Source organism: Geotrypetes seraphini, chromosome 3, assembly GCF_902459505.1.
Source record: "Geotrypetes seraphini chromosome 3, aGeoSer1.1, whole genome shotgun sequence".
Lineage (NCBI taxonomy): Eukaryota > Metazoa > Chordata > Amphibia > Gymnophiona > Dermophiidae > Geotrypetes > Geotrypetes seraphini.
In genome coordinates this window covers 68,884,224-68,911,815 of record NC_047086.1, presented here as the reverse complement: position 1 = coordinate 68,911,815, position 27,592 = coordinate 68,884,224, and the positions used below count along the sequence as shown (strand labels likewise).

Sequence of the window (27,592 nt, the reverse complement as noted above, 5' to 3'; positions counted from 1 at the left end):
CCTTCTCCAGTAGGATGGCTGGTCGGTTTAGTTGGTTCTAAATTTCTTTTCCTCTGATGCAGGGTCTCCCATTCCCCCACTATGTAGTAGACTTGCATCTCTCTAGTTCTAGGGCTCAATGTAAGCAGGGTCTCTTCCTACAGTAACAGGTTGGCCGAGAAGGGGGGGGGGGGGGGAAATCTGTTTCTCCATAGTCCTTCCCCAAGCCAGGGATTTGTTCTCGAGACCGGTTCCATAGGTAGAGAGGCCTTTGTTTCTGGAGGGGGTGGTCTCTGCCTCACTCTGTCTGAATATCTGTTGGAGGGAGTTAGCCCTCCCTCTGACCAGAGACAGCAGTTTTAGTTGTTCTCTATCTAGCAGCCCATCAAGTCTCTGATTGGGAGGGGGGAGGGGATTAGATAGGGCTACTCTGGTATTCAAGAAAGCGTGGGTCAGTATGTGGAATCTCTTATGAGAGGAGAAGATAGTGGATGCTGCAGATAGGCAGATTGGATGGGCCATTTGGCATTTATCTGCTGTCATGTTTCTTTGTTTCTACCTAGATATCTAAAGAACTTTATAAGATTTTATAATCTATGCAAATAATTGTGTGCTCCACCTATGCTCCTCCCAAACTTTGCACATATCCACCTACTTACAAAGTATGTGCTTTTACCCTGTATGCATTCATTTATAAAGGGAAATAACCTATTTATGTGTATGTGACCATAAGTGAAATGGAATGGATCACATACACATTTATATTATGAAAAAACAGAAAAAGTAGTGAATGCATCATTAATTTTAAAACAAATTGAAGAAAATATTTTTCACTATACAGATTGGTAAGCTCTAGAATCCTTTGCCAGAAGACATGGCAAAATCAGATAGTATAGCTGGGTTTATAAACCTAAAAAAAAAAAAAAAAGGGTTGAATTAAAAAAAAAATAAAAAAATCCATAAATCATTAAGAACATAATAATAACAACATTAGAATTGTCATACTGGGATAGACCGAAGGTCCATCAAGCCTAATATCCCGTTTCCAACAGTGGCCAATCTCAGGTAACAGGTACCTGGCAAGATCTCAAGGAGTAAAACGCAGTTTGTTATCCAGGGACAGCAGGCAGATATTCTCACACATGGGTGACATCATCGACGGAGCCCCGGTACGGACACTTGAAAAGTGAATTGCAACTTTAAGCTTTAGAAAGTTCTCAATTAGCCTGTCCGACATAGGCGCGCAGTCCCTCAGTTAAGATAAGCCAACTAAGAAGCCAACCAGGGGAGTTGGGTGGGATGTGAGCATATCTACCTGATGTCCCCAGGTAACATCTGTTATGGTAAGTAACTGTGCTTTATCCCAGGACAAGCAGACAGCATATTCTCACACATGGGTGACCTGCAAGCTAACTAGAATGGGATAGCGGGAGAGTTGGCCTTTAAGAAAATAAATTTTGTAATACTGACTGGCCGAAGTGCCCATCCCATCTGGAGAAAGACTCCAGACAATAATGCAAAGTGAATGTATGAACTGAGGATCAGGTAGCAGCTTTACAGATTTCCTCAATAGGAGTAGATCTAAGGAAAGCTACAGAAGCTGTCATAGCTTGGACTTTGTGAGCTGTGACAAGACTTTCCAGGCGCAGTCCAGTCTGAGCATAGAATGATATATAGGCCGTTACCCAGTTGGAAATCGTTCTCTTGGAAACAGGATACCCCAACTTATTAGGATGAAAAGTTGAGGAGATGTTCTATGTGGCTTTGTCCTGTTAATGCAATAGGCCAAAGCATGTTTACAGTTCAGAGTGTGCAGCGTCGTTTCTCCAGCATGAGAATGATGCTTAGGGAAATAAACTGGAAGAACAATCGACTGATTGAGATGAAACTCCGTGACCATTTTTGGTAGAAACTTAGGATGCATGTGTAGAACCACTTTATCATGGTGAAAAATTGTGAAGGTTGGATCTGTCACCAAAGCTTGCAATTCACTGACCCTCCTGGCAGAGGTGAGAGAAATGAGAAAGATAACTTTCCAGGCGAGAAACTTGAGATGAGCCATGGCCATAGGTTCAAGTGGAGACTTCATTAATCTGGAAAGAATCACATTAAGGTCCTAGACCACTGGAGGACGTTTGAGAGGTGGTTTCACATTGAAAAGTCCTTTCATGAATCTGGAGACCAAAGGATGAGCAGTAAAAGGTCCTCCCCCATTGGCATGTAAAAAGTTGTAATAGCACTGAGATGGATATAGATTTAAGTCCAGAATCCGACAGATGAACATAAGAAATGCCTCTGCTGGGTCAGACCCGAGGTCCATCGTGCCCAGCAGTCCGCTCACGCGGCGGCCCAACAGGTCCAGGACCTGTGCAGTAATCTTCTATCTATACCCCTCTATCCCCATTTCCAGTAGGAATTTGTCCAATCCTTTCTTGAACCCCAGTACCGTACTCTGCCTTATAACGTCCTCTGGAAGCGCATTCCAGGTGTCCACCACACGTTGGGTAAAGAAGAACTTCCTAGCATTTGTTTTGAATCTGTCCCCTTTCAACTTTTCCGAATGCCCTCTTGTTCTCTTATTTTTCGAAAGTTCGAAGAATCTGTCCCTCTCTACTCTCTCTATGCCCTTCATGATCTTGTAAGTCTCTATCATATCATAATCCAACACCAATTCCACTGACAAGGAAGTTGGATCATGATGATGGAGACACCAGGAAGAAAATAGAGTCAATTTTTGTTGATAACATTGTTGAGTGGCTGGCTTCCTGGAGCGTCAATAATATCACGAACAGGCTGAGAAAGATGTTATTCATATGAATTCAGCCCGAGAGAAACCAAGCTGTCAGGTGTAACAACTGCAGGCTGGGATGTAGAAGAGATCCTTGATTCTGAGTAAGCAGAGTAGGAAAGATTGGTAGAGAAATTGGCTCCCTGGTGATGAGCTGAAGTAGAAGGGAGAATCAATGCTGCTGGGGCCACCAAGGAGCAATGAGAATCATGGTGGCTGACTATCATTTGAGTTTGAACAGAGTCTTCAACAGGAGAAGAGTTGGAGAGAATGCATATAAAAACAGGCCTGTTCAATCCAGGAGAAAGGCATCGGCTTCCAGACAGTGAGGAGAGTAAAGTCTGGAGCAAAACTGGGGCAACTTGTGATTGTGGGGAGTTGCAAATAAGTCCACCTGAGGAGTGCTCCATTGAGTAAAGATGAGGTGGAGAGTCGCAAAGTTGAGAGTCCATTCCTGAGGCTGAAGAATTCTGCTGAGGTTGTCTGCCAGGGAATTCTTCTCCTCTTGAATGTAGACAGCCTTTAAGAAAATGCTGCGAGCCGTTGCCCAAAGCCAGATTTTCTGAGCTTCCTGACATAACAGAAGAGAGCCCGTGCCTCCTTGCTTGTTTATGTAGTACATTGCCCCTCGATTGTCTGTGCGAAGGAGGAGGACTTGAACACTCAAGAGGTGCTGGAAAGCTTTGAGAGCATAATATATCGCTCTGAGCTCGAGGAAATTGATGTGAAATTTCCGCTCCCTGGCAGATCAATGACCTTGTGTTTGAAGGCCCTCCAGGTGTACCCCCCAGGCATAAGGAGATGCATCCGTCGTCATCACCTTTTGGTGGGGGGTAAATGAAAAAGATGACTTCAAGATAACTGAGAACTATCCACACATTGAGCAACTTCAGCACTGTGCATTGTTTCTTCAAACTTGTGGATTAGAACGCAGGCAGTTGGACCGCTTGATTAATATGAAATACCCTAACTTCAGCAAAAAGGAAGGAATCATGCGCAGAGACCCCAGCTTCTGTAACCTTGAGGAACAGCTCTCTGCATGAAAGTGCCTACAACTCCAAGACTCGTTTTGCTAAGGTGATAGCCACCAGAAAGACCATCTTAACCATAAGATCCAGCAATGACGCCTCCTGCAAAGGCTCATATGGGGCCCTGCTGAGACCCTGCAAAACAATGTTAAGGTTCCATGATGCAAAAAGTTGTCTTACAGGAGGATGCATTCGGAGTGCTCCCTTCAAAAATCTGGCTATATCTTGATGAGAAGACCCGAGGCTTCGATGGTGCCAACAGGCCCCGTCGGGGCCGACCGGAAAAAAATCAGAAAAAATTATATATATATATATTTTTTTTTTAAGAAAAGAAAGAAAACAAGAACGTGAACACTTCACGACAAGAAAAAACGCGTGAGCGGGAAGGCGAGAAAAAGTTTTCCAACAGCCATTGGAAACACGCGTCTTCTTAGCTCCGCGGAAACTAAGAAACTGGGGACCGCGCGCCTTCGTCGGGTGGGAAGGCACTCGCGCACACGCGGTGCGGGAGTGCAATCGCTCTAAAATTGTCCGTACCGGGGCTCCGTCGGTGCCGTCACCCATCAGTCAAGAATATGCTGCCTGCTTGTCCTGGGATAATAGCCTGTATTCGCTGTGCTGCACTGGTGATATTGCCTGCTTCAGCTCCCACTGCAACTGGATACTGGAGACCACTGCCTCAAACAAGCATATACCAAGTCTAGGACAATGCTATTTTTGAGCTCCCAATTGGGCCTCAAACCCCCATGGACCCAAGCAGAGGAACAGGGGGGTGGAAGAGAGAACACAACTTGCACCCAATAAAATCCTCCTGACCCACTACAGGGCTAAACAGCCTATGTTCAAGCACCTGATAAATCTGGGGCGAGCCTAACTTCCAGAGGAAGTCCCTGAGTTCCTTAAGTGTTAGTGCAGGCCAGCTAGACAGGTTCCCTTATGGATTGCCCTGTTAGCTACAGACAGCTATTCAGAGGGTGTGTCTTCTTCGAGGCAGAGCTGCCCCAGGGCTATTGGGGTCCTCTTGAGCACCAAAAGCCTCAGAATTCCCCCCTCTCCGAAAATAACAAAACTTCTCAGAGCAGATCAGAAAGGCACCTTCCAGATGCAGTACAGCCCGCTGAAGAAGGAGGTGGAGCTGAAAAAATTGTAGATGATTCCTTCTGCACAATTCACAGGTGGGGGAAGTTAACCCACTTGTCAGGACTCATATGCCTTGTGCACCAGCATGTTAAACTGAAGATAAAAAGAAAATACTTAAAAATCAATGTTAACTTTATCTCTGTTCTGCCCCTATTTTATGTGGGCATTTTCTAAGTTCTTGTATAAATCAAGTATATGAGTGTTTATGCTAAGATGTGTAAGCAAAGTGTGCTCTTTGGATTCAAATCCCCAGAAAGCTTTGCTTCTCTGAGAGAGCCAGGCTGCAACCAGAGATCTTAAGCCCACCCTTCTTTAGCTTTTGGGAGGGAACAGTATCCATTTTGTAGGCTGCATGAAAATCCGGGTTTAACATTGTCCTCTCACCAGGTTTCCTCCCTTTCTTTCCACTAGCCTAATACAGCTTAGGTTCGATATCTAAGTCTGGAGCACAGTGTTATTCCCCACAAGGTGTGTAGACACACTCCCAGCTTCCCTTTGGATAGGATGTGCTGGTAGAGTAAGAAGATTCTGTAATAATAGTTGGTCTGCCTCAAAATCATCAAATTGTGAGTTTTATTCTTTACTTCAAGTTATTAAAGAATGTTGTTAAAAAAATTAGAGTCTGGTTGATAACACTAAGGTTATAGAAGAATTAACTGAAGGGGAGCCTCAGAGAAGTGCCAACCTAATCTAGTGAATTCTTCAGTGCTTGGCCACTTGAGGAATCTGTGCTTTTCAGTAAAAAAATAAAACAAAAACCTGAGGATGTTTCAGTGAAGATCTATGGTAAAAACTGCTCAGTAAAGCTGTTACCAGCACAGTGAAAATCTGGTCCCAGCACAATCTCCTTTGTAGTGAATATCTAAAAGTTTGTTTACAAGGGTTTGCATAGATTTCACTTATTACATTGAAAGCAAAGTTACCAATTACTAGGTAATGAAAACCCCCCCCCACATTTAAAAACTCAGTACTGATATTTTCCCCTGTGATTTTATTAAATCAGTCAATTTTTGTTAAACACATGTGGGTCAGACTCTAGGAAGTGATGTAGATCAGACTTCAGAGCAGTTGTAAGGAGATCATATAAATACAGTATACAAATTACATGCCTCCTACTGTTCCTTTTTATCCTTGTGACTAGTGAGTTAGAACAAGAATGATGCTGGATTGCCCTTTATTTGGGTAGCAGCATGTGGTCAATATTTCAGGTTTTTTTTTAAATTTTATTTGAATTGCAGAGAGATTGCAGTCTGTTTTGCTGCATAAAGACATTAAAATAACTGAACTGCAATGTCCATTAGCAGTTAAAATGTAGGTTGGAGGTTTGTAATTATTTCACACTATTTTCTTTTGACATGACCTCTATGCAACCCTTATATTTGCAAAGGAAAACATGTTTGAACTATACATTTTTAAAGTAATTACAACAGAACTGGACAGCATCCAGCTTTAGCTACAGAAATTCATCGGGTATTCTTTCATGCCCTTAAATGCATATGACATAAAATAGGTCTACGAAAAGAGAAAATTTACTATGATGATTGGGCCTGTACTCTGTTCACATTGTCACACACCTAGTCACAATAAGAACACTATGTACATTTTGATCTATGGATAACAAAACATTTGAAAGTAGACTTAAGCCCAGAATGAAGCATTTGATAGGTATTATGCCTTATTTCTCTCTCTCCTTTCTAAGATCCAGGCAGTTTATCTTTCCACAATATCTTTGTTCACTTATCCAAACATTACACAAATGATATTTTTAATGTTTATGGCTAATATGGTGATCTTTAAATAATCAAAGATTATTTTCACTGTACAGTTCAGTTACATGCTAGATTTCTTTCCAAATGTGTTCTCTATCATTGTGATTAACCTACTACTTACAATGAGATAATGGACTTTAAGAATGAGAGTTTTCAAACATTTGAAAATACACCTTGGTTCTTCTGCCATATGTTTCCAGGCCAGGGCCAGCATAAGGATGTGTGTAAAGGAAGTCTATAAAACACTGCTTCTCTTCCTTGATACCATTCCTTCATAGTGTCAGAGCCACCTTAAAACTTACAGTCCTACCATCTACATGTGAACTGAAACTGCTATAGTTAGGTAAGCCAAATTCAATTTGAACTCTTGTAACTTTGGACTTTGACTCAAGTAACTCCTTGAGATTATGGGGCTCATTTTCAAAAACTAAAGATGTCCAAAATGGGGCATAAAGGGTCAGATGCACAATTTTCTCACTAAACCCATCCAATTTGCTTTGCTCAAAACCTATTTTCTAGATTCAGGGGCAGCTCAAGGCAATCTGCTGCCTGAGGCCAAGGGATGAGCTGGCACCTTCCTCCCCCCCACTCCTCCCGAGTATCCAAAATGGGGGTGGGGCAAGCGCTTCTCCAACTATTAGGCAAGACTGGCCAGCTGCCTATGGCAGCAGCTTCTTAGAGAGTAGTAGCTTCAGTAACAGTAAATGACAGCAGAGCCTCATGTACCACTCCTTTAGGCCCAGGTCACCCATGTTTAAAGCAAAACAATAATATCCTGACAAACTCAAGAACCATGTTTCTCACCACACATACTTTATTTAACCTGCGTATCTGCAAAAACACAAAGGAGATATATGTTGCTCAAACAACAAGGAGCAAAATGAGAAAAAAAGCAAGAGAAAAACTCAGTTTAATACACCATAATAAAATCAATTATATGGGAGGTAATATTCTATCTCTTTCAACTTGCAGATCAGAAGTAGAACATTTCTCCACTGAAGTCGCCATACAAAAAAATTGTTTCCATGTTATATGAGCAATAGCAACACAAAGCTCTCCACTAATGGGTACATTGTGAAATACAAAACCTGAAAAGGGTGCTCCATATTTTGTACTGAATTCAGTACAAAGCTAACATATTTCAATTAATAAATTCCAAATAAAACACTTTTCTACCTTTTCTGGATGATTTCATGTTCTATTATGGTGGTTCCGATTTGCCTGCTTTCCTGTCTCTCTTCTGTTTCCAGTGGCTGTTGTCTCAATTCTTCTCTCTCCTCCTGCCTCGTTTCCTCAATATATAGTATCTGTTTCTGACATACTGATTTTAACTTTTTAGCTCTTTCCTTCCTTTTTTTTTTGCCTCTGTCCACTCAAATTTCACCCTACTCCTTTCTACTTTTCAACTACATAACAACTTTCTATCTCCTTCTCTCACCTCCTAGTTCTCCCATTTCCCATCTTGTCCTTTCCACAAGCCTCTTATTCCCATTCACCTTTTACCACATTTCTATCCTCTGTACTAGTGCTGTCCAATTCAGGGTAACAGTATGCGATTTGCTTCGATTCACTCTGTTGAATCAATTTTTCAATTTGATTTGCTTTCAATGACAGCTTTTTAAGTTTAAACATTTTATTTAACTAAGGCAATATCATGTCAAAGATAGGAACATCCAATCTAACAGTGCCTAGGTGGCTTACATGTTGGCCTGACCCAGTATGGCAATTCTTATGCTCTTATGTTTCTCTTAAAGTACTCTCTTCCATTTTTCTCTTTTATGCTTTCATCTATTCAAATGTAACTCTTGCATTATTCCTTTTCACTTTTAAACTAATCAACTTTCTATCCCCTTCTCTTATCCCCTAGCTTTCACATTTCCCATCTTCCTATTCTCTTATCTGCTCCATTTCTACCCTCTGTACTCCTTATTCTCCTCTCACTCATTTTCACAACTCTCCCACATGGATCCACCATTTTTAGCATCACCCTCCTTTTCCTTTAGTCATAATAATAGCCTTACTGGGTTAGCCCAATGGTCCATCAAGCCCAGTAGCCCATTCTCACGATGGCCAATCCAGGTCACTAAGTACCTGGCCAAAACCCATGGGCAACATTGCATGCTACCAATCCAGGGCAAGCAGAGGTTTTCCCCATGTCCTAACAGACTATGGACTTTTCCTCCAGGAATTTGTCCAAACCTTTCTTAAAACCAGCTACACATCTGCTTTTACAACCTCTGGCAATGCATTCCAGATTTTAACTATTCTCTGAGTGAAAAAATATTTCCTCCTACTGGTTTTAAAAGTATGTCCCTGCAATTTTATCAAGTGTCTCCCCCTAGTCTTTGTAATTTTTGACAGAGTGAAAAATCAATCCACTTTTACCTGTTCTACTCCACTCAGAATTTTGTAGACTTCAATCATATCTCCCCTCAGCCTTCTCTTTTCCAAGATGAAGAGCTCTAACCTTTTTAGTCTTTGCTCATATGAGAAGAGTTCCATCCCCTTTATCATCTTGGTCACTCTTCTTTGAACCTTTGCTAGTGCTGCTATATCCTTCTTGAGATTAGGAGACCAGAATTTAATGCAACTGAAGCACAAGTCATCCCCAATCCCATAAATGTTCAAGACAGAAAAATCTACAGGCAAAGTCATGGCATGTCTTCTGGGATGATTAACTTTTGCTTCTGGAGTGGCTTGGGGAGACAGAAACAATGAAAGGGGGGCATGGAGACAGAAAGTAAGAAGGGGGGCATGGAGACAGAAAGAAAGACAGCAGAGAGAAAGAAAGCAAGAAAGGGGGGGCAGGGAGACAGAAAGAAAGACAGCAGAAAGAAAGAAAGCAAGAAAGGGGGGGCAGGGAGACAGAAAGAAAGACAGCAGAAAGAAAGAAAGCAGGAAAGGGAGGCATGGAGACAGAAAGAAAGACAGCAGAGAGAAAGTAAGAGAGGGGTCAGAGAGACAGAAAGACAGCAGAGAGAAAGAAAATAAGAAAGGGGAGGGGGCAGCGAGAGAGGAAGGAAAAGGGGGAGGGAATTGAGTGTGTTGGATGGCAGGGGGCAGGCAGTGAGAGAGGAAGAAAAAGTTGTGATGTTGGTTGGGGAATGGAATGAGGTCTGGAGGAGAGGAAGCATGCAGAAGGCAGAAAAAAGGGAAGAAATATTGGATGCACAGTCAGAAGAAAGTGCAACCAGAGACTAATGAAATCACCAGACAACAAAGGTAGGAAAAATGATTTTATTTTCAATTTAGTGAAAAAAATGTGTCCGTTTTGAGAATTTATATCTGCTGTCTATATTTTGCACTATGGCCCCCTTTACTAAACCGCAGTAGCGGATTTTACCACAGGGAGCCTATGAGCATCGACAGCAGCGCGGGGCATTCAGAGCAGCTCCCTGCACTAAAAATTCCTCTCTCTCCTTTAAGGACCAAATAAATTCCTTGGTTAAGAAATGCTTCTTTAGTTTGAGAATGCTGCGGAAGATTAGACATCTTTTTCATCACCATCATTTTTCTATCTTAGTTCAATCAATTATATTATCTCGCCTTGATTACTGCAACTCTATCTACCTCGGCATTACAAAAATTTGTCTTCATAGATTACAATTAATTCAGAATACTGCTGCGAAGCTGATCTTTGGAAAACATAAATTTGATCATGTGACCCCTTCGCTCCAGGTTCTTCATTGGCTCCCGGTTTATTTTAGAGTTCAATTTAAGTGCGCTTGTATTTCTTTTAAAATTTTACATGGTATCTTTATCCCTCTTATTCCTTTATTTTGGAATGTTTACAGATTCTCCTTTGCTAGAGGTATCCAACAATTTAAACTCTCCTTTCCTTCTAAAAAAGGGATTAAAGGAGTCAAGATCTTCACTCAATTCTCTGAACTTTGGAATGATCTCCCCTTTATTTTAAGGAATTCCAGTTCATTTCAATTTTTTCATAAATCTTTAAACACTACTCCATTTGTTAAACATTTTGAAAATTAATTCTCTTGTAATTTTCACATTACCTTCTAACTTTTCAATTGTAAATCTTTTCCTGTTTTTATTTAATTGCTGTAAACCGAGTCGAGCTTTCTTTGAATGATGACTCGGTATACAAAGTTAAGCTTTAGTTTAGTTTAAAAAGGGAGGGAGTATATTTGTCTATTTTTGTATAGTTGTTACTGAGGTGACATTGCATATTTTAAAGTCATCTGCCTTGCCCTCTTTGAAACCCTCCCCTAATATAAATGATAATTAACATTTTCTCTGCATACAGTGTGCTTTGTGTTTTTAAAAACTGTATTGTTCATTTTGACTTGGTCATTTTAAAAGTAGCTCGCAAGCCAAAAAAGTGTGGGCACCCCTGAGCTAAACCATCCACCTGACCTGGCTCCCTTGGATTATTTTCTGTTGTTTTCAAGTGATGAAGAACCTGTGACATCCTGGTTTGAAGGTCAAACAGAAGAATTCTTTTCAAAGATGTTAAAATTGCAGGAAAGCGGATGTACTGGATGGACAGACCAAAGGTTCATTAAAGCCAGTATCCTGTTTCCACCAGTGGTCAACCCAGGTCCCAAGTACCTAGCTAGATCCCACATAGTAAAACAGATTTTATACTGCTTATCCTAGGAATAAATTGGTGATTTAATAAGTTGGTGATTTCTTCAAGCCATCTTAATAATTGTCTATGGACTTTGCTATTAGGAAATTATCCTAACTTTTTTAAAACCCCATTAAGCTAACTGATTTTACCACATTTTCTGGCAACAAATTCCAGTTTAATTACACGTTTATGTGAAGAAATATTTTCTCTGGTTTGTTTTAAATCTATTACCTAGTAGCTTCATCGCATGCTCCCTAGTCCTAACATTGAAAACTTTTCTTTCCTATTGAGGTAGATAAAATTATTGAACACCTCATAGGAGAGGAGGAGATAAATGTTATGGATGGGCTATTTAGCCTTTATTTGCTATCATGTTTCTGAAGAAAAATGTTTAGGTCAAAATTTAAGAATCTGGTATGTTTCACCCCTCACTTCCACATTGTTTATTCTCCTACAGAAATATGGGTTATATTTACTGGAACAAAATTAACTATTTAGTGTATATTATATTATGTCCCTGTAGTATATTGTGTTACAAACCAGTAAATCTTTTATTATTTATAGCCCAATTAGGATATACTCAAGAAACAGGAAGTTCCCCCCACCTCAAAGAAGCACACTTTAAAACATTTAATATCTATATATTAAAGCTTTTATTCAGTGCTGTTCAGAAAGTTTTCTGCCAATGCTTTTAAGCAAATTAGATTTATTTCCATTAGCTTTAAAATTTGTATGATCTACAATAAACTGGTAAATCATGAAAATCCAGTTATGAGCTTTACATTAGAGAATGACACGGTGACAAAATTCATTACCGTTCCCATCCCCGCGGATAACCGCGGGAAACCATCTTCATGTTATTCTTTAAGGAGAGAGGGAAGAATCAGAGTATGAATGGCCACAACCACTGACCCTCAAGCTTTGCTTTGAAGAATACTGGAGTAGAACAACCTGAGGTTGAAATAGACACTAAAAAATGACATGGGATTATTTCCCACGGTTATCCACGGGGACGGTGATGAATTTTGTCACCGTGTCATTCTCTACTTTACATTCTAAAATGAAAGCCTATTTAAAATTAAAATTCACAAATTTAAATGTTTGGGAGGTTTAAAGTACTTACTGCAATTTGACAAAGCAAAAACAAACACATACACAAACTTAGGCTCCTGATTCACTAACACAATATTCTCTCTTCAATTTCCATGATTTTATCAACAAAACAATTTTTATTTAAGCAACAGAAAGTGAGAACAGATATTTTGAGATAACACCACCTTTTGTGGCTTTGCAACCTCAATTCTGATGATATTTAGTTGTGGGGATTAGCAAAAAGTGATTCTGACAGAGTTTATCAAATCTAACAAGTTAAGGGCTAGATTTACTGAAAAGTGTACTAACACCATTACATGTGCTGTTAATAGTACAGCTGCATTAAATGGGATCTGTGGAAAATAATGCATATTAACACATGGTAGCATGCAGTAATACACTGATTTATCAAAAAGACAGACACAACCTTTCCTAACAAGTGGAAAAAGAAGTGGATTATGTTAATGTTTGAGTGCTAGTTATTTATAGGGTAAATTTGCATATTACTTTTACAATATGAGCTAAATTCTTTACATTTATAGGATGTTCAATGTACAAAAATTCATAATGAGCATTATTTTTATGAAAAGTATTTATATCTTTAATTAAAGGTGTCTAAAATAAGCACTTTTGATTAGATTTGTGGAAATGAATTCTTCTATAAATCAAATCCAAAATTTGCAAAATTTAATGTGCACATTTAAAACAAAAATAGAGGAAAGATACTAGGTTTGGTCTATACAGGTGATTTATCTTTTCAGCCCTTTCATACTATGAATAGTAATAGGCAGTGGCATAGTAAGGGAGGTGGGGGTGAGGGGATGGACTGCCCTAGGCACCGTCTTGGTTGGGGCATCGGCACCTCTCCGCTTCTTCCCACCCAGTACTTCTAGCTCTTCGCCGGCACAACCAGCAGCTCCAACCTGCTGCTTGCACTAGCATCATCTCTCCTTCTAATGTCACTTCCTGGTTGTGGGACCAGGAAGTGATGTCAGAGTTGGAGATGCTGCTTGCGCTGGAGAAGGGTGCAAGATGGGGAAGAGAAGGGGCAGAAAAGAGGGCAGGGGATGCCACTGCTTCAGGCACTACACCACAGGTAATAAGATGTCAAGCTTTCTTTGGGGTCCTTTTACTAAGGCGGGCAAACAGATTTAGCACACACTAATGATTAGCAAGCACTAAAATGCTGCACAGCTCATTGTATTCCCTTGAACTGTATGGCATTTAGCACACTTTAGTAAAAGGATCCCTTATATTCTGTTCAATTGCCTGCATTCCTCTACATCATTTTAAGAATATGTATTAAAGAAGTTATTAAAAATGATATGCCTTAGAAAAAGATACCGATTTCAATTTAAAAGGGCAAAGGGAATGGGACTTGTAGTTACAAAGTGGTTTACATATTTTAGACATGTACTTATTTGTATCTGGGGCAAAAGTTGTGAGGTTTAAACAAAGCTCTATGAATTCTCAATTTTTAACAGGAAGCATATGATGTTTGAAGATATGTGCCTATAATACAATGAGCTGACTGTATAATGAAATCTTGCGTCACAGAATGGAAAGAAAGATTAGGTTCTTACCTTGATCATCTTTCTTATGTGTCTAGTGGTCCTGAATGCTAGGGTTTTGCAACCGAACCTGCAAATTGCCTGCAGGCTGCTGTGTTAGCCTAAAGGTAAGAGCGGGGAAGCTGGGGGGGAGATACAGGCTTGTGGGGGGAGCAGGTGTTCGTTGAGGGGATCAGGCCGAAGAGTGCCTTCATGGCAGGGGGGCAGGCCTTTGCGGGGGGAGCAGGCCGAAGAGTGCTTTCACTGCAGGAGGGCAGGCCTCTGCGGGGGGAGCAGCTCTTCGCGGCAGAGAGCAGGCCTTCATGGCAGGGAGGCAGGCCTGTGCAGAGGGAAGAGGAGGAGGAGAAAGGGGTAAGAGAAGGGAGGGGAGATCCCAGACCTGGGGTGAAGGGAAGAGAGAGACCAAACCAAAAAGATGGGGAGGAAAGCAAAGGAGAGGTGCTGGCCTAAAGGAGAGAGGGAGAAGAAATGCAAGACCACAAGAGGAAGGGTACAAGAGGGACAGATACTGCTTCAAAGTAGGTGGGCAGGATGCAGGATGGTAGGAGAGATAGGAGAAAGCCTGTACTTGGGGAAGGGAATACAGGAGGTAAGGAAGAGAGAAAGAAGAAGCTGGATTTGGGGAGAGATAAGATGCTGGGTATGGAGGGAGCATAGGAACAGGGACACAAGGGGACAGTACTGGAGAGTAGTGCTGCCCAATTCACGATTCAAATCGGTTCACCAATTCACTTTGGGTGAATCGATTCGAATAGATTCAAAATAACAACAACAAAAAACGGCTTCCCGATTCGCCTGACCCTCCCCCCTCGCCCCCTAAAGCAGGAGCGGCAGCTGCCACACCTGCTTTAGAAGGCGAGGGGGGGAGGGTCAGTCGGGAAGTGCTGCTGTCAGCTTTCCCCCCCCCGGCTACCGGCTTCCATTCCCTTGGCCTTCCGCTTCCCCCCTGGCCTCCCTGCACTGTTTACCTTCCAGCTGGAACAACCTGCAAACAAGATCGCGGTGTTAGCGATCTTAGTACTGCTTCGGAGCTGGTTCCTTTGTCGCGGTCCCGCCCCTCCTCTGACATCAGACAAGAAAATGTAGGAAAAATAGTTTTAATTTTCTGTTTTGTGATTACAGTATGTCAGATTTGAAATGTGTATCCTTCCAGAGCTGGTGTTGGACCGCAAACGTGAGCTAGGATTTAATAGAGAGAGGAAAAGTAATTTTTGTTTGTTTATTTTGTTTACACCACAGGACCAGTGTGGGTAGGAGAGGGCAAAGGGGGTGAAGAGGCTATAACATAAAACCAACAGGATGTTTGAAAAAAAACCACCCAATTGGGCAGGAAAATCGAATCATTGATTCAATAGACTGAATCGAATCAAAATTTTTCCTGAATCGGGCAGCACTAGTATAGGCCGACACCTAGCTTATAACTCTGATGATATCATACACAGCGTCCACTATATAATTCACCCCAGATAGGAGTATTTGGATGTTCGCTGTCCTCTGAGGCTGGAACTCAAGACAGATGGATGTGGCAAGCATATGCCAAAAAGGAAGCCTCAGCTGCTGCCTTAATCCCTAGGGCCAAAGCTTCAAATTTGCATCTTGATAACCACATCAACTTTACAGTCCCAAGCATCCTTTAACATCATACCTCCTTCACTAGGCAAGGAGGTATGCTTGGTGACCTGCATCACCAATGAATCCACTTGCGGCTGAACTAACAGCTGTTGGAAATTCAGAGCCATCGGGTAAAGCTTGGCTATAGTCTTAGGTACTCGCAGGGACCCTTTGGATGACTCCCAGTGGTCCGTGACCAGCTTTGTGATGTCCAGATGTGAGAGAAAGAATGCAGTCAGAGCAACTGAGCCACTCATAATTGAGCACTACAAAGAGGGGCCAGGAGAAACTTCCAGCTTTAATTCTCATAGTGAGGTAAAAATAATGCCCGAGAACAGAGGCTTTTGATCAGCCGGCACACTGTGGGCATCCTCCCTCTATTCCAGGGCCACTACCACTTCTTGACCACTGCCCTAATGCAGAGAATCTGACTCTGCTAGAGAAACTGCATCCTGGGACAATAGTGGCATGGAATAAGACTTTCCATCTCTCCCAGTTTATATTAGACTGAACCTCCTGGTTCAGCTGGCCAGGGCACAAGCTGAGGGGATATCCCCTGTGCCACCACCTCCATCATGCTGAATGAAGCTGCTGAGGACTCTTGGCAGTTCAAATAAGCATTCCACATAAGGCTCACAGAATTTGGATGAAGCCTTGTACTGGGGGTCTCAAGGACCCTGGTAGGGACTCCCTTCCTGTCCTCTTGGGCTCTGTGGCCACTGCGTGTCTGTGCTTGGCCAATGCACCCTCAAGAGGGCTCTGGAAAGGGTCTACTCCCTTAGGAAAGCACCTAATTACCTCCAGCCATGGAGGAGGCCGAGCCCCAGACTCCTGCCTCTCTCCCACATGCAGAACATGGACACTCCTCGGCTGGCCAACCAGTGCAAAGCTGGCATGATATAGGGGTAGGAAGGCCTGAGGGGATCATCCCTGTTGATTTTAATTAAAACAGAAGAGTTCTGAGGCAGATGGTGGCTGTAGAAAATAAGATCATTTAAAATCCAGGATAGCCACCATCAGTAAAAACAATGTAAAAACACAACCTGTGGGGACTTCCTGGAGTACAAAAATTGCAGGGAAAGAGTCTTTAGAGGTGGGAGACCTTGGCTATGACATACTACTTAGACCCCCCTTCCCCGATTTTTCCCATAGGCTATAACAGCCTTACTCACTGATGTGCCTGCCTGCTTCAGCTTAGGAACGCAGCTGGGATGAATGGAGAACTCTGCTTCATAGATTCACTGGACAAATTTGATCTTCGGGATGCCAGTCAGACCGAGGTTGGACTGAGCCTCAATCCCTGGAAAATCTCATGCTGTGAAGGGGGAGAGGACCACGCAGCTGGCCCATTATTAATCCTGGCAAAGCCATGAAGGAGCCAAACGGGATGTGTTCAAGCTCCTGATAAATCAGAAATGTGAGTAGTTGTGCAGGGGAGATAGTCCCTGAACTCAAAAAAAAAATACAAAAGCAGACTGGCTAGCTAGGTGTTCCCAAGAACTGATCCTGCTAGCAGCACACCTCCTCTCCCTGGAAAAGGTCCTAATACGTGGGAATCTCTGGGCATCAAGTCTCTGATTGAACACTTAGAAAAATAAAATACCCAAAAGTAATTAAACCACAGAGCAGAAACATTTCTGAGCATATTGCTTGTAGAAAAACTGAGGGGGCAGGAGCAGCTCTCTGGGAAGGAGGCAGAGTTCAAAAGATGGATTGACAGAATTCTACCAGCAACTTACAGGCTCAGATGCAAAACCCTAGTGTTCAGAACCACTAGACACATTGCACTATTTAGCCCTGCCTAGATGCTGAGATTTTCCAAATTATCACATCTCAACTGAAAAAACTCACGTGAGTGAATAAGCAACTTATGCAAAGGAAACAAAATTAGCTATTTTATAAACTGTACATGTAAAAAAAAAATACTGGAAAGAGTCCTGCACAGTGAATCAGGTTCCAAGTTTTACAGGTTACATTCATAAAATATTCAGGAATAAAAATGTAATAAAGATTCAATATTTAAAATGCATCTCAAGTTCAAATACAAATAACTCTACATTTATAGAACTGTTGGAGGCAGTGATTTCTTCAAAGGATAGAAATTTACAAGCTTGCTATACAATGAACTTAAGATACAATATTATTAAAAATACATTGTTAAATATTTCATTATTTACATATACAATGTATAAGCCAACACAAATATATCCATACAGAAATCCTTAGAGTGTGCACCTACTTAGTTGGGTCCAAATTGCTTTTATAAAAAGAAACCATTCAAACATGTGTTTAAAATATGCCAGTTTTAATCAGATTACATCACAGCAGTGGATTTTACATGTCACCAGCAGACATATGAAGCTTTAGTTCTCTGGTACACAAGGCTGGTGGTCCATGGAATGCCCACTTGAAAAGGAATGGAAATAAGACCCCCTTCCTGTTTTCTTCTAGAGGCGATGTGCCCTGGAGACCAAGGTATGCGGCTATACACAAGTCAACCAATGGGAGAAGACCATGCAGGGAATAAATTGCATGGTTAAGTGGTGGTCCCCAGGTTCCAATAGCCACATTTTATTTTAAATATAATAATGGAGCCAAGCTGAGGGCAATGATACTTTAAACATATTTAGGCTGATTAGTTCAATCTGTAGTGCATCATTTGTTTGGTCTTCACAAAGTAATTATGTAATAGCTATTCTGAATTCTACTACATCTGTTACATCTAAGCTTAGTTGTTGACAACGGACCATTAAAGAGAGGCCATTTGATTGTCACCAAGTTTTATTTTATCACCTCTAGGTCCAAGTAACTCTGGGCATTCAGTTAATTCATTTGCAATATTGTAACATTTCATAATAAGATCATAGTTCATTTTGTCTGTAATTACACTATCTTGCTGGTAATTTGGATGATTTGCGACAAACTCCCTCATCCATCGAGCAACCGTCATTAATTCTCCTGGAAGAACCCCCCCCCCCAAAAAAAAAACAATGGTTATAGTTTCAAATGTATATGGCATTCCTGCTTCAATACACACTTTGGATTCTCCTGACTCTGCAAAGCATCAGGAATTATAGTAGAATAATTTATGATAGTATAATTACAAATAAATCAGTTCTGGGTACTGCATTTAGAAACATTTTATTCTGTGGCCTAATTTTAATGCCTTCCCACCTTGCACACACTAAAAATTATTTAAGTGGGAGCCAAATCAAAACTTCTAATAAAGGGAGGGGGGGGGGTGAGGGAGAGAGAAATTACCAAACCTGACCTGATATTATGAACAAATAATACCAAATTTTCTTCCAACAATGAGTCAATATTTTAAGAGAAAAATCACTGTAAAGAATTTCCATAGCTCTACTTTGGTATGTCCCAGAGAATGACTTAGGGACAAATTTTTCCCAGTCTCTGCAAGTTTTGTTATTGTCCCTGCTCCATTCCTGTAAGCTCTGCCTTAACTGCACTTCTGATTTTAAAGTGTTTAAGGCTTGTGCAGATGAGGACAGAGCTTGCAGGAATGGGGCAGGGACAGGAAAAGAACTCGCCAGGCTGGAACGGGAAAATAAGTTTCCGTGGGGACAGGGAAAAATTTGACCCTATGTCATTCTCTAGTATATCCTTCAAGGCTGCAGAATTTATTTACCATATTTTTCACTCTATAATACGTACTTCCCCTCCCCCCCCAAAGTGGGTAGAAATAAGGGTGCGTCTTATGGAGTTAATACCCCACCCCCCGGTACCTTTTTAAAATTCCAATACCCTCCCTCACTGGACGCAGCTGCCTCCGAGTCCTCTTCTCTTGCGGCACACAAGGCTGTGTGCCTGGTCCCGCGCTGCTTCCCGCAAGAACTGACGGATGCCAGATGAGCTCCCCTAGCGTAAGTGGATAAGTCCATGGTCAGAACTGTCTGATGAGGAGAGATAAGGAACAAAAATCCTCTGGACAGATTGGAAGAGTTCATCTACCACTGCAGCAACTGTTGAAGCGAAGGAGCGACTGTAATTTGTTGAGAGAGTGGGTTGAATGCTTGAGACCACCGAGATGCGAGAGTCCATTGAGGTATCCAGAGACTTGAGCTCTGATAGAAACTCCATAAACTTTGTTGTGCCTAAAAAAGGTTCAGAGGAGTGGAGACCCATTCTGGATCTCAAAAATGTCAGTGCAGCCCTGAGTGTTCCTCTGTTCCAGATGGAGACTCTTTGGTCCATCATCGCAGCAGTGGAGCCAGGAGAATAGATTTGATGGAAGCTTACCTTCAAATCACAATCTTCCCAGAACACATACTTCCTGAGATGCCATGTGTTGGAGAATCACTATCAATTCTCAGTGCATTCCTCTGGGCTGGCAATGGCGCCCTGAACTTTCACTAAGATTATGGTGGTGGCTGCTCAACTCGACAGAGTGGGATGGCAAATGCACCCGTACTTGGACAATTGGCTCATCAGAGCACCGTCCCAAACGGAAGGAGAAAAGGAAGTAGTGGAAGTTGAGGAGATGTTACAGAATCTGGGATGGATTGTGAACTTTCAAAAGAGCCATCTTGTTCAAACAGTCACGGGAGTATCGGGGGGGGGGGGGGGGGGGGGAGGTTATTCAACATGGCAGAAGGCCAAGTCTTTCTTCCAGAAGCATGCAAATAGAAGCTTCATTGTCAAATTACAGCCTGTTGGCCAAGCCAGCACCAACAGTGTAGCATTACCTTCAAAGTCCTTGGGTCAATGGCAGCCACAAAGAGGTGGTGCCCTCAGGGAAGGCACCCATGTGTCCCCTCCAGGATGCCTTGTTGTTGGCATGGTCACCTCAGAGAGACTCCCTGCAAGTTACACTCCCCTGGACAGTGTCAGCTAGAAGCAGCATAAGCTGATGGCTCATCCCACAGACTCTAGCTAAGGGAATCCTACTCCAGATTGATTCCTGAGACATCTTAATGACAGATGCCAGCTTATTCGGCTGCGTGTGTGGGCTCATTACAACCGTCATCCAGTTAAAGGACAGTAGACTCCATCTCAGCAGAAATGGCCTATCAACAGGCTGGAACTGCAAGCCGTTCCATCTAGCGCTACAACAAATGCAATCTTTTCTGGAGAGCAAAGTAGTCTGTCTTCCCCGACAATGACAATGCCAATGCCACTGCAGTGGACTATGTCAACAGGCAGGGAGGTTCCAGGAGCACTCTGCTCCATCAGGAGACGAAAGCATTGCTCTGTTGGGCAGAAACACACCTGCAGGCGATCTCTGCAATGCATGATGCTAGGGTAGACTGTCTTCAAGTGGATTATCTCAGCAGACAGACATTAGATCCGGGAGAGTGGTAGTTATTTGTGAGAGTTCCAGGCCATTGTAAGATGATAGGGTTTCCAAAGTTCGACCTCCAATGTGACTGCAAAGAGCAAAAAGGCGACTTGTTTCTTTAGCCAAATATGCAAACCCGGAAGTGCAGGGCTAGGTGCCCTGGTTCAACCATGGCCAGAAACCATGCTACTGTACGTGCCTTTGTAATTTTTGACAGAGTGAAAAATGGATTCACTTGTACCCGTTCTACTCTACTCAGGATTTTGTAGAGTTCAATCAAATCTCCCCTCAGCGGTCTCTTTTCCAAGCTGAAGAGCCCTAACCTTTTTAGTCTTTCCTCATACGAGAAGAGTTCCATCCCCTTTATCATCTTGGTTGCTCTTTTTGAGCCTTTTCTAATCTATTTTTCTTGAGATAAGGAGACCAGAATTGAGTGCAATACTCCAGATGAGGTCACATCATGGAGCGATACAGGGGCATTGTATCTTTCTTAGTCTTGTTAACATGGCTTTCCTGGATGACAATTTGTCACCAGACAATGACCTGTTTGCTTTTTTGGCCGCCGCTGCACATTGGGCGGAAGGTTTCATCACATTGTCTACGATGACACCCAGATACTTTTTCTTGGGCGATAACCCCATGGAACCTAGCATCTGGTAACTGATTCGGTTTATTCTTCCCAATGTGCATAAATGCATTTGTCCACATTAAATTTCATCTGACACTTGGGACACCCAGTCTTCCAATTTCCTAAGGTCTGCCTGCAATTTTCACACTCTGCTTGAGTTTTAACAACTTTGAACATCACAGAAAACACCTGAAGAATGAGCTCCTACAGTTCTTGCCAATGAAAACTGCGCACCACTAAACTATCCTTCCCCTTTGGTGGCTTTGACACCCAGCCATCCGCATGCATCATCCCCTCCCCCCCCCGGGTCCTGCATGTTCCCAGAGAAACCCAGGTAATTGTCTGGTGACAAATTGTCATCCAGGAAAGCCATGTTCTCCAGCAAGAGAAACTGGCACTTAGGTGCTTGTGGGTGGGGAGAGGGCAGAAGAAGGGCTGGTATAGAAGAAAAAGAATCCCCGGATGAAGCAGAGATCACCAGGGGGTGTAAGGGACCAGTCGCATGCAAGCAGTACGCCTTGTACAAAGCCAGCACAAAATTCAGGGAACCCCCCCCTCCTCCCAGTGGAAAGGAGGCACACTCAACCGCAGAGGAAGAGTCCTACTGGACCTGTTCCTGCCTTTCTAATTTAGGCAGGAGTTCAGATGAAGACTCAGCTAAAATGGCAAAGTTTCTTGCCAAAGAAAAGACCTACCAAAAAAGGCTCCCCCGAGGTCGAAATCACTGAAGATGCCTGAAATGAACCAGCTGCGAAAAGAGAATCCCCAGAACACCCCAACATGATGGCAATGGACTTTCCAGTATAAGCGGCGGTTAGGGAACCTTGGGCCTCCCTTCCGGCAGCAGTTGCGATTGCTGCGGAAGCCCCAGAGCCGTGGGCAGTTGGGGAATTCCAGGTGTCCCCACCGACACCCAACTCCAACCCGAGTTCCCCTCCGTGCATCCGTGAGCAAAAAAGAGCACATGCCGGCTGTGTTGAGACCTCAGTGGGAACACACTGAGCACTTCTTAGGCTGAGAAGTGCTCATTGTGAACCACAAGGCAGGATCAAATAAACCACCGGTTAGCTAGAAGGGAGAAAAATTAATTAATGACACTTCCCTTCAGACCAGTACTAGAGAAAAATCAATAGCTCTGCCTTAGTTTTTTTTTTTTTTTTTAAACTTGAATGTTTAAAAGAGCAGACCTCAATGTCTCTCCAAGCTGTAGTCTTTGCCCCCTCGCAAGGCGTACAGCTGAGGCACCTCTAAATAAAAATTAGAGAGGTGAAGGAATGGGGGGAGGGACTCGGCCGCCCAAGTGTGACACCCACCGAGGTTTAACGGGACCTCTGTGGATCCCAAGCTCAGTCTGGATAATAAAAAGGCTAGGAAATGCCTCTGCCTATCCTCTCTAAAAGTTCCTAAGGAAAGGCATAGAAAAACAGACCAGAACAGCACAGGCTTACCACTCCAACTGCTGGAGACTGAGAACAGACTGATTCTATGAGGGACAGCACAGTCCACTTGTACTGTTAGAATTCAGTGCGTTCTCAGTATCTACCTGCTTGCAGAGGAGCGTAAACCCATCTGTGCTGGTCTGGAGGGATGCTAAAGAATGCCAATTTCTCTATAGATCTACAGCAAATTATCAATGGAAAAATTATAAATAGATACAGTTTGACATCTAGCTTCTAAATTAAGATGGCATAATTCAAAATACTTAAAATTCAGACCTGATGCTCGCTTTTTAATTAATTTCAGGTATTTCAGTATGGTACATCTTGTGTCCACATCCACCTCCATGTTTTCAAGGTAAGAGTTCAGAATTGGGATTAAACCAGGAAATATGCCTTCCTAGAACAAAAATATTTTCTTGTCAAGAGATTACTACAAAGGCATGCATAATTAAATAAAACATGTAAAATCCAAAGTTACCTTTCCATTGATGATTGTATCAATGCTCATTAAGGCACACTCTTCTGTACCTGTCTCAGTACCATTCTGGGTGGCTTCACACTCCACCGCGTTACCAGCTTTTGGAAAAAAAAATGTTTCCCTTAATATTTTTAGTTTGCATCCACTTTGTGAGAATGGTAAAGTATTACATACAGTACCTTTACTAATGTCTTTTCTGAAATAAAACATTCCTTGCCGAACAGCATCCCGTTTTTGGGCAACTTTCATATTTTCATCAACCTAGCAAAAGAAAGCGTTAAAATGCACAATTATTTATGCTGATGAATTGGAGGAAGCTGACACATTCTAATGGAAAAAAATATCTGTATAATGAAAACAGAATATTTAACCCTTTATTTGTGCTCAGAAGCAACATGTGTATTCTATGGCTCTTATGGGAGATCTGCATCTCCAAATGCCTGTTTACTTGGCACTGTTGCTCTTGTTCAACATCAAGTTACGTAAAGCAGCCGTTTCACCATCTGCCAATTAAAGGGTAAAGTCTCAGTAATAACAATAAAAAAAATCCTTATTACATTTGTAGTGTGTGAAAAACTTTACACCCATATCTTGTCCAATTAGATAAGTAGAACTAACTGTTAGAAAATCAAGTTTACCCCTAAGAAGGTGTTTTCCAATGGACAGAAAGGTAAGCCCTCACATCTTGGTGGTACCATTTTATAAGAACATAAGAATAGCCTTACTAGGTCTAGCTCATCTTCACAGTAGCCAACCTAGGTCACAAGTATTTGGAAAACCCCAAATTGTAGCAATATTCCATAGAGCTTACTCAAATAACTTTCACAGGTAAGCTCATTTCTAGAAACTTGACTGACAATGTATACGCCACACTTCCTGCTCTGTTATAACATACAACTTTCTCAGTTTGTATTATGATAACATACAAATTTCTCAGTTTATATTACGTTTGGAGAGTACAAATCCAGGAGGAGGTGGATGAGTACATGAGAATTTGCCATCTTACTTGATCTCTTAGAAAATCAGGTTACTTACATGTTTGTTGGTATTTTCCATAGACAGTAAGATACAAGATCTCATATGTATGACTGCCTAGCTATACAGACTAACAAAAAAAAAAAAAAAAAAAGGGAAAAATGGGGGACCCCGTCATCAGGTCATTTTCATAGAGGAACAGTGTTGGTGATCAAAACTCAAAATAGATTTTGGAGGACAAATCTACTTGTACTCATATCTCAGGAATTTCTTTCCTAATAATAATGAGATATGAATATATGGACTAAATTCTATGTCACAGCCTTGCACATCTTCACAGAGAAACAGCCAAGTCTCAGATATCATGAGTCTTCACATGACTAAAAGTCAGGTCTGCTTGAGCATAAGCAAGAGAAAAATTCTGCTAGCCTATCTGATGATGCATGCTTGGCAGTGACAACACCAGAAAAAACAAAGGTGGCCTTTCTAAAGGCTTTAGTCCAATTCAAGTAGGTGGCTAAGTGTTGTCTGCAACCTAAGATATGTGAGATACATTCACTATGGTCGATGGATGGCTTAGGGAAATATGTTAAGTGGACAATAGGGAAGCATGTTAAGTAAATCTGATACAACTTTAGAAGGAATTTGGGTGTACACAACTACCTCACTGTAGAAAAACCTGGAAGAGTGCATCAGTTACTAAGGCTTAGAACTTTTAATTTGGCATGCCAAAGTGATCAGCACCAAAAATAAGAGCTTCCAGGTGAGATACTTGAGTCTGGTGTTCAAATGAGGTTTTCATCTGCTGGGTTAGAACACCGGGGATGTATCAAGGCAGTTTGGGAGACTGCGACAGAAGCAAGTGCAGCATTAAACTAAAGGCTGCAAAGAGAGTAATTTCTCTTCAATACACAAGGGTGTTTCAAAAAGAAACAGCAAATTGACAGTATTTCATGAATCGAACACTTCTGGTATTTCAAACTCCCATGCAAGGAAGATATATTCTTAGAGGAAGTGTTGACACTGCCCAATAGATGGCATGGCATGCTTACCGTATTTCCCTGCATATAGGCTGCCTCCCTGCATAGGCTGCCTTCATGTATAGGCCGCAGAAAAGGGCAGCCTATGTTAAAAAAAATGGAAGATAAGCCGCCTCATGGTAATAGCCACTGCTCATTTTCTGTTACCTCCCCTGTCTTTTTCAATCATCCCCCCTCACTTTTTTCAAAATCCCCTTGCTGAAGGCGGATGGCGCGCAACTCTGGTCTCCAGTGGTGTAGAGCAGCCGCAATCTCATCGGCATCCGGCTTGCCCCCGCACCACCCGCTGAATGGCTGACGTCAGCTCTCATGGGACTCACAAGAACCAACGTCAGCCACTCAGCAAGAGGTGCTGGGCAGGCTGGATGCCGAGATTGTGCCTGCCCTGCACCGCTGGAGACCTGAGCTGCGCGCCATCCACCTTCAGCAAGGGGGTTTTGAAAAAGGTACGGGGGAGGAAGGATGATTGAAAAAGGTACCGGGATGGTGGGAATGATTAAAAATTGCTGCATAGGCTGCCCCATTTAACCATCCGCGCCCCATACACAGGTTTATATATGGGACCTATATATGGCATATATATGGGGAAATATGGTAATCGGTAGGGCACCATGTACAAAATGATGGTGCCCTTAGTTGTTTGCATGGTAGAGGAGCAGCGACAGTCATCAGATTTTTGTGGTTAGAGTGTGAAACCTTGTAAAATTCATAGAAGAATGCTGCAACAGCATGGAGATGCCTGCATTGGCGAAAGAAGAATGTACAAGTGGGTAGATGCATTTAAAAATGAGCGAACATCAATCTCTGATGAGGAATGCTCTGGTCATCCCAGCAAGCCCATCACTGATAATAAGGTGGATTGTGTCGAAGCCAATTGTGAAAACAGGTGCATTTCTTTAGAAGTTCTGGCCGGGGAACTGAATGTCAGAATCGGATCCGCACATACCACTGTCATGGAGGTTCTCAAGTATTTCAAGTTGTGTGCCTAGAATGCTGACTGATGAGCAAAAGATGATTCGGTGTGCAGACTTCTACAACCTTTTTGGCATGGTATAACCATGGAGAAGGCTTCCTGGCATGTATTGTTACAGGGGACGAAACTTGGGTGCATCATTATGACCCTGAAAGCTAGAGAAAGTCTTCTCACACATCATCATCTCCAGTCAAGAAGAAGCACAAGTCTCAATCCTCCACTAGAAAGGTCCTGTTCACTCTCTCCTGGAATACGAACGGACCAATTTTGGAGAACTATCAGGAAAAGGGTGAAACGGTGAATAGTGCTCAATACAAAGCAATGCTGAAGGAGCTGAAGCCAAAAATACAGAGCCATCGCAAAGGACTTTTGTCTAAAGGCATTATTCTCCTTCATAATGCAAGCCCTCACACAGCTACTGCAACTCTTGACATCATTCAGAGATTGAGATTTCAGATCTTACAACACAGCCCTCCACACAGCCCTGATCTTGGCTCCCTCTGGTTATCATGTGTTTGGACCCTTGAAAAATGCTTTCAGAGGATGAAGATTTGAAAGAGATGACAAGGTTAAAGAAGCAGAGCATACCTGACTGAAGGCACAACCAAAAATGTTTTTTTCCAATGGAATAGAGAAGTTGGTGTAACGGTGTGAGAAGCGTGTTGAAAAGGAGGGTGATTATGTAGAAAAATGACAATTTGTATCTCTAACTGAATTATATATAATCTCAAAATATTAAATTTGCTGTTACTTTTTGAAATGCCCTTGTAATGGTGATCAATGTCAAATGCATTAAGGTGAATCTTTACAGAGTCAGTTTTCAAACCCAGTTCAGATGCAAAAGGTATTCAAGCAGTGTATGTAGGACAGGAAGCATCTAAGAGCTTACTGGTATCACCACACAAGACTCTTCCATTTATCTTCCAAATATCCAGTGGAATTCATTTTAGGAACCAGAAGGATCTGAAACATTAGACAGGTCTAGGGAAGCTATAGCTACCTTTTCAACATCCAGACTGAGGGAAGGAAACCGATGAGGGTGCAACATCCCCTGTGCCTGCATGATCATGTAGGAGAATTTCTCAGTTTGATTTTTCTCTGTATGGATTACCCTAAAGAGAGGGTAAGCCAGATTGTCTTAACCAATAAAGGAATATAAGAATAATTAACCCGCAGCCCTGTCTGATATTTTGG

The 27,592-nt window shown here is 42.2% G+C and overlaps 1 protein-coding gene across 4 annotated transcripts in view; it reads right to left on the bottom strand.

Moving 5' to 3' along the window:
- Positions 1 to 17,853: 17,853 nt before the first annotated feature.
- Positions 17,854 to 27,592, bottom strand: part of GCLC (glutamate-cysteine ligase catalytic subunit) — a 251,587-nt gene continuing 241,848 nt past the window's right edge. For all 4 annotated transcript variants that reach the window (XM_033936648.1, XM_033936647.1, XM_033936646.1 and 1 more), the window contains 4 exons: positions 23,590 to 23,671; positions 23,411 to 23,508; positions 23,209 to 23,329; positions 17,854 to 18,527 (listed from right to left, as the gene is read on the bottom strand). In XM_033936648.1, coding sequence (XP_033792539.1) covers positions 18,319 to 18,527; positions 23,209 to 23,329; positions 23,411 to 23,508; positions 23,590 to 23,671 — 510 coding nt within the window. In that variant the 3' untranslated portion in view covers positions 17,854 to 18,318. The remainder of the gene's footprint in view (positions 18,528 to 23,208; positions 23,330 to 23,410; positions 23,509 to 23,589; positions 23,672 to 27,592) is intronic.